Source organism: Chionomys nivalis, chromosome 1 (assembly GCF_950005125.1).
Source record: "Chionomys nivalis chromosome 1, mChiNiv1.1, whole genome shotgun sequence".
Taxonomy (NCBI): domain Eukaryota; kingdom Metazoa; phylum Chordata; class Mammalia; order Rodentia; family Cricetidae; genus Chionomys; species Chionomys nivalis.
In genome coordinates, this window is record NC_080086.1 from 160,455,380 (window position 1) to 160,463,514 (window position 8,135).

An 8,135-nucleotide genomic window follows, 5' to 3' on the forward strand; every position below is an offset into this window, starting at 1 on the left:
CAAGGGATATAATATTCTCTTCTGGACTCTACAGTCACCTGCATACAAATGTTCATACACAGACACAAACACAGATACACACACACACACACACACACACACACATATATATATCAAAGTTTAAATTTAAAAACAGTGGAAATGACAGAAGCTACAAGAACAAGCTTCTACGACATACAAATGAACAAAGGAAACTCAACCCAATAAGAAGATGAGGTGGAAACTCACCAGGAAGGCTATGGGAATGAATGAGTCTGAACTTGGGTCTTCTCAATGGCTCCATGCCATGAACATAACAGCTCAACTATGTGATGTAAACCCACAATTCCCTTGTCACCTGCATGAGTTTCTGGGCAGAGGAGAGAAGGAATTTATATACTTTTTCTCTAGGATAGAGTCTAGCCTCTGCAATTTGATTCCTCTTCCCTTTCCCTTTTCCAATTATTTTACCCATTTAAAAAAAACTTTTAAAATTAATTTTTAAAGTTAGCAAAAATGTAATGAATTTCATTGTGGCATTTCCATACATGTGTGTCACTATACTCTGTTCAGATTATCTCTCACAAGGCTGTCACCAAAGCCCCCTGTCCCTCCTCTTGTCTAAATAGACAACAACCCTTAAGTTTTTATGGCACATGTATTCAATTACCCTCTCTCCCCCATTTAGATCTTTTCCTATATTCTCATTATTCTCTTTTTATTTCATAATCCACACACAGACATATATAAGTAAATATATATGCATGTAATACATGTGCTCACACAGAAATACATATGATGAAACATGGAGAACTTGACTTTCTCAGTCTGGCTTATTCAATCTGACATAATATTTTCCAGTTTCATCCATACTCCTTCGCATGTCATAATTTCATTTTTCCTTTTGGCTGATTAAAATTTCATCATATATGTGTGCTTTTTTTTCTTTATCCTTTTATCTGTTAATGGACATGTAGTTTAGGTTTGTATAATAACTACTGTAAATCAAGTATCAGTAAACATAGATGTGCAAGTATTACCATGATATTTTAACTTGGGTTTCTTCAAATATACTACCAAGAGTAGTATAGATCTGAGTGTCCTGGTGGCTCTATTTTCAGGTTTTTTGAGAAAACTCTACAGTAATTTCCATAGTGGCTGCACAAATTTACACCTCCAATAGGAGTATAACGTGGTTTTTCTTTTCCCAATACTTTTGCCAGAATTTGTTTATTTTTTTTTCTGGTTGGTTTTTGCTTATTTGTTTATAATAGTCATTCTAACTGGGGTGAGATGGAATGCCAAAGCAGTCTTAATTTTCATTTGCCTGATGGTCAAGGAAGTTGACCACTTTGCCTGTATTTGTTGCTACTGGATTTCTTCCCTGAAAACTGTTGATTCCATTAATTAACCCATTTATTGTTTGGAAGGTTTTTTCATTGATGTTTACTTTTTTAACATAGCCTATATTTCACAGTCTGACTGATAGATGGTTGGTAAAGATTTCCTCACGCTCTGTAAGGTGTCTGCTGTCTCCCCTCTATAGATTGTGTCAATTGCTGCATAGGAGCTTTTTAATTTCATGAGATTTCATTTGTCAGCTCTTTGGGTTATTTCCTGCACTATTTAAGTCCTTTTCAGAAAGTCCTTGCCTGTGTCTGTATTCTGAAGTTTTTACTATGTTTCTCTCTAGTCATTTCATATTTTACACCAAATGTCATTTACATTCAATCCCTTGTAAGCAAGCCACAGAGACAAATGCCACTGTCTCCTGAGTCCTGTGAGGCATCTCCAGTAATACAGCAGTTCTGGAAGGCAGTGCAAGACTCAAAAATCAGGGAAGGTCTCCTTAGCCCAGAAACTAGGACAATTAAAAGTTCAGATAAAAATGTTTTCCAAATGTTCATTCCACAGGGAACTTAGGAAGAAAGAAGTGGGGTTGTTGAGAAGGAGCTAGGGGAAGAATAGATAGTTTTTAAGGGAAATAATTGCCCTCAAGAGATCCCTAAGTTCTGCAAAGTTATCAGCTTAGACTGACAGAGTCAAACCTCCACACCCAAGAAGAGGAAACATGGTGCTTTGAGGACTTCCTAAGAAGTGAGCCACCTGCCCAGCCAAAGTGAGTCTTGTGCATGAGGTTAGTACTCAACTCCAGGAGTTCCTTACAGGGAGAGAGTTCAGAGCAGGGCTTGAGAGCATGGAGCCAAAGCTTCTTACACAGCCAACATGACTCATAGAACTTCTCACTGGCTGCAGTTAGAGGCTCTTTGAGTTCCTTCGTAACTTATTGATAAAACTCATTTATTTCAGGCTACTGAAGAGTCCTTCCAGGTGAGTTACCCAACAATGCATTATTAAACAAAATGCTCAGACTGTATGGGCAGGGATTTGCAGAATGAAATAGTATAGATCAATAATTATTTTCTGCATGTGAAGCACTTGCCCTGTGCTGGAGCAGGAAGGAATGGAAGAGGTATGGGGCTGGTAAAATATCCAAAGGCAGTGTGCCTTCTGTAAAAGGGAAAATGGTGAATTTTCTCAGTGATTGGAAGAATAAATCTTATAAGATAAAGGAAAGTTTAACCTTTGATCTGATATAAAATTTGTTACTAGTGGAATTTTCACCCTAGATTTTTTATCAAGATTTGACTTTTGAAGCTTATAATAACTTTGACTTAATCTAACAGTTTCCTGATATCTAATTGGATGACCAAATTAATTATTATATTAAAAACTATGTGTCATTTATTGCCATCACCCCAAGCAATTGTATGTTCAGTCTGAATGTTTCAATAGGGAACTCAGTGACTCTTAATGTCCTCTAACCTACAATTTTGTTAGCTATGCATAGAATGTAGAAAGATCAAATAATTTATTTTTACTTTCTTGGGTGCTTTGAATTATAATTTATGCGGCTTAACTTATCACAAACCTTTAGGTCTACAAGATATTTGAACGTTCACTAAATTTAACAACAGATAAATAATGCATATTTCAAATACAGCAGCTAATCAGGTGATATGTAAATAGAATTTAACTCTTGCTGTAAGCAGGTCTTATGGTACTATAACTTCAAAGGTATCTTCAAAGAGACAAAAATATTAGCTCTTTTATTTCTACTTCATATCTACTGTATAAAGTATTTGTACTGCTATGTAAAGTATATCTACTGCTTGCAGGCATAGCCAGTCTTTCTTCATTTTTGTCTATTCTCCATGCCAGAACAAGCTTCTGGAGGGGAGGGTCCATAATGACATCTGGAACTCACTCTTACCCCTGTCCAGGCCCTACCAAGTCCTCACTAAACAGTTGAGAAGTTGGGAAAAGTCAAATAAAATTCTCTAATTGTCCCAAAGAACTCAGAACAAAGTCATCTATCAAGAAAAGAAGTTTAACCATGGCCTAAAACAGACATCAAGGTGTTACTGGTGAGTTCATGCTGTGTGTGAAGAGTGGAGCTACACACTGTGTGATGGACTCTAACAATTTCTGAAGTGTTTGCTGCACGAACTCTGTAATGAGGTTTAGTCACTAGCACTTATTGCAGATCGTCCGGGGGCCATATTCTGTTAACATCTAGGACTTAATAGCACTTGTGCCTACTCTCAGTTCTTATATTGTCAGACACAGTTGAGCTCAGCATTGTGGGCTTTCTGAGTATAAGAAGAAACCCTTTACCATTTTTTTTGAGTCCTTTGCAGAAACAAGTTTGTTTTCATTAATCAGTTCATCTGGTGTATATCCAAAATCTCTGAGGGAGACAAAATCGTCGTTCACGCATTTCAGATGAAGAATCTGAACTTATGGAGGTCAAGCGATGGACTCCTGATACAGGCAGACTAGAATTCGAATTTCCTGACTTCTCATTCAGAGCTTTTTCTGTTCTCCAAAACACATCTCTGTTGGGCAGGGTCAGTCATCTAAGATGCCCAGGAGTCTCTTTTTCTCAGGCATATCAAAAACACTCCATCTCTCAGGCAGGCTGCCTTAATCTTGGTCCCTAGGTGGATCCAAGACCTACCCAGATCACCTCTCCCTGACTCTTGGAATCCCTGTGCATAAAGAAAGGAGGTGGTCAGTTCTTTCATTTCTACACTTTTGACCACAGTTGGGAAAGAATCACGATCCTTCACACCAATCTGAAAGTGCGAATTCTGCCCGTAACAAGTGGCCTAGAACTGGTAACAGATCCACAGTGAGACATTCCCTCTGCTGATTCTGAGGACAAGTTCTGTGGACTGTCACGGGCTCCCTGGGCACTTCCCTAGGTTCTGATCCTCTTCCCTAAACTCCACTGCTGAGAACACCACAGAGATACCTTCTGGCCAGAGACACCTTTGTGGTAAGTATGGGAACAAGAGAAGAGAGGGTAAAGGGGTGCTTTGGTCAAAGAACGTTATACATGTGAATAAAACCGAAAAGGGATGAATAAAGTTTAAACTCGGGGTCAGAGGGGAGGGGAGCTGGAGTCCTGATCTATCCAGCACTCTCTTCTATCTTTCCAACAATTAGGTAGGGCTTCAGCCACTGTTAGTGGACAGGGGAAACCAGGGTGGAATTATGTTCTTCAGATCTCGCTGTGGCTCTGCTCTGGTTGTCTTAATCTTGATACCTTGCATCTGTCCTCTGTTTTGCTACAGTGATTCACATATACCAAAGTCATTGACCTCCACTGAGGTCTGATTTTTAAATTTTCTTATATTATTCTCTGGAACCACTGGTGTTTTTAAATGCGCACTTTCTTTCCAAAGGAAACTTCCTTCCAAACCCTTCCTACCCCACCCAATCCCACCCATATCCCACTCAAATCTTTCCATCCCTGGTACTCCTCCTTCTACCTTCACATCAGCTGTGTCCTACCATCTCGCCTCCCTTACAACATCCTCCCCCAGTATCCCTTTCTATCTTCCTAGCCTCTACAGATAGTTAAAGCTAAAGAGTCAAAGCTAGTATACACAGAAGAGAGACAGCACATAGGATTTGTGTTTGGGGGCCTAAGTGACCTCATTCAATATATTTTCTAAACTCATCCACTTACCTGAAATATTATAATTTTATTTTTTTCACAGCTAAATGTAATTCTACTGTGCATGTGTACCACATTTTTATTAATCATTCATTTGTTAATGGACATCTAGGCTGATTGCATTTCCTAGCCATTGTTAATAGAGCAACAATAAACCTGGTACATTGCCCCAAATCAAGAAAATAATCCCCACACCCGACACTCATAAACGCAACCCTAATAAAATCAGTGGGTCACATACTCACAAGCAAAACACATGAAAGGAGGGGCGGGACTTGGGCAGAAGAAAGATTTGGTGGGTATGGAAACAAGAAAGAAGGGGAAGGTTTTGTTTAAATAATGTTACAAAAGTTGGGTGGTGGTATTGCACACCTTTAATCTCAGCACTCTCAAGGCAGAGCAGGTGGATCTCTGTGAGTTCGAAGCCAGACTTGTCTACAGACTGAGTTCCAGGACAACCAGGACTACACAAAGAAACCCTGTCTCTAAAAACCAAAGGGAGTGGAGAAGAACATTATATATGTGAATGAAATTAAAAGGAGTAAAAGAATAAAAGAAATATAGATATAGCAAGATAAATACTTGAGTGAAAGAAATGCACATAAAGATTGAAATTATATTTTAAAAAATCTGATGGCACTGATTTATACAAGGAACAGTTATTTACCACAGAGTACAAACCCAGCTAGGTAGAGAGTTTTCCAATCCTACAAGCTCAGTATCAATATGAAAACCACTGTCCACCAAAACCTCCCCGCGCATTATTTTCTCATCACTTACTTTTAGATCTTTAAACTGTGCTGTATAGATTGCATATTATTGAGAGATAAAGAATAATATAATAATAATAATAATAATAAAATTCAAATGTAATTAACCAAGTCTAATCTTGGATTTTTCCATAGTACTTAGCACAAGTATATTTATTTTAACTTCTGACATTAATCTCTATATCCCTAAATTATAAGATCCAAGAAAGAAAGTCCCATGTCTCAGGCAGACAGATACAAAATGCCCTGCCTACTTCCTGGAACACAGCCGCTCTTTAATAGATGTTCATCTCAGGGGCATAAGTACCAGCACTGCTTCATGAAATAAAGAGCTCGTGAGAGGATTCCCTGCAAGGCTGTGACCTCGACTTAGGAGAAGCATGAATAACAACAGAGCTGGGATGTAGGAAATGATGCTAAAAATCCCTAAAGCATCCCTATTCTCTCTGTATGTTTAATGGGAAGACGGGACCACTGCTGACCCACATTGTAGGGCCTGCCTTTCTGTCCTGTTCACTGTCATTACTACCTTCCCCGTGCCCATGCCTTTTTCCTGGCATTTATTTTTCTGTACTGTTTCTTTACTTCTACAATACTCTGTTCTCTTACCCCACCCCTGTTATGGATTACCTTTCCTGCCACATTGATTGATTACTTGTTATGTAACAGTTATTGTACAGGGTGCTATAAATTAATGGTCAAATCAGGAGTGCTTTATATGTTAATATGAGAAGCCAAGTCTCCCTTCCTCCCATAGCGTTTTTGTTGTTTGCTTGTTCAGTGGCCGCAAACACCCTTTGTAAGGCATACTGTTCTTGAACTCCGTTCCTCCTGAATGCAACTCCCACATGATAGGGTTAGAGAAAAGTGCCACCATGCCAATCTCCCCTCACTCCACCCCTTTCTCTTTCTCTATTTTCTCAGGGGAGTCATTTCAATGTCTTCACAACTTCCTCCCCTAACCACCTAGGTTAACGAACCAGGCTGGGCCCAGCTCTACTTTCAACTTTAGTCTAGGACATAATGCGAGACTTATAAAGATACCTTTACTTGCCTGTCTTTGAATATACTTCCTCCACTCCTGGTCAACCGACCCAGCTGCTCCATGAGAGAAAACGTGACCTGGGTGAGTGAGTTTATCCTGATGGGTCTCTCCAGTGACAAGCATATTCAAGCTGGACTCTTTGTCCTCTTTGGGGCCACATACTTGCTGACTCTGCTGGGCAATGGACTCATCGTCCTCCTGATTGCACTGGACCCACGACTCCACCTGCCTATGTATTTCTTCCTCTGCCACCTGTCAGTGGTGGACATTTGCTACACCTCCAGTGGGGTTCCCCAGATGCTGGCACACTTCCTCTTGGAGAGGAAGACCATCTCTTTTGCCCTATGTGGAACTCAGCTTTTCTTTGCTCTGACTCTTGGGGGAACTGAGTTCTTGCTGCTGGCTGCCATGGCCTATGACCGCTATGTGGCTGTCTGTGATCCACTACGGTACACCATGGTCATGAGTCCAAGACTCTGCATGGTTCTGGCAGGTGTCTCTTGGCTTGTGGGTATGGTTAATTCTGCTGTGGAGACAGTGGTCACCATGCGCCTTCCCACCTGTGGGCACAATGTGCTCAACCATGTGGCCTGTGAGACACTGGCCCTCGTCAGGCTGGCCTGTGTGGATATCACCCTCAACCAGGTGGTGATACTGGCCTCTAGTGTGGTGGTGCTGCTGGTGCCCTGCTGCCTGGTCTCTCTGTCCTATGCACACATTGTGGCTGCCATCTTGAAGATACGCTCCACCCAAGGACGTCGCAAAGCCTTTGAGACCTGTGCCTCCCACCTAACTGTGGTCTCCATGTCTTACGGGATGGCCCTCTTCACCTATATGCAACCCCGCTCGACAGCCTCTGCTGAGCAGGACAAGGTGGTGGTGCTCTTCTATGCTGTGGTAACCCCCATGCTGAATCCTCTCATTTACAGTCTGAGGAACAAGGATGTAAAAGCCGCTCTGAGCCGAGTTCTGATGAAGAACTTTGAGTCAAAGGATTGAATTAGGAGACAATTTTCTAAAGGATAGGGTGTTCTTCTGAAGACTGTGGACAGGCTTACAAGTAGGTCATGTATGTGGCACACACCAACGCCTTTCACTGACTCTATTTTCCTAATTTTGGTCAGCATTGGATATGAACCACTCATGTGACCTGCCCTTAAGTGTGACTGTGTATGTGTGTAAGGGTATCAGGACATAAATCTACATGATGCTTCTTTGAGGTATAAGAAAATAGAATTTTGTCTTTCGTCCTTATTTTGACCCCTGTTTTATTTCAAAGAAAATAAATCACTGCATCTTTAAGATGCAAATGCCA

The 8,135-nt window shown here is 40.6% G+C and overlaps 1 protein-coding gene across 1 annotated transcript; it reads left to right on the forward strand.

Moving 5' to 3' along the window:
* The first annotated feature begins 6,880 nt into the window (after positions 1 to 6,880).
* Positions 6,881 to 7,819, forward strand: LOC130885466 (olfactory receptor-like protein OLF3). The gene has a single exon (XM_057786960.1). It carries the CDS (start codon positions 6,881 to 6,883, stop codon positions 7,817 to 7,819), a length of 939 nt encoding a protein of 312 aa, XP_057642943.1.
* The last annotated feature ends 316 nt before the right edge of the window (positions 7,820 to 8,135 follow it).

Coding starts and splice junctions, on each gene's coding strand:
- LOC130885466 (XM_057786960.1), top strand. CDS start 6,881: ATGAGAGAAAACGTGACCTGGGTGAGTGAGTTTATCCTGATGGGTCTC.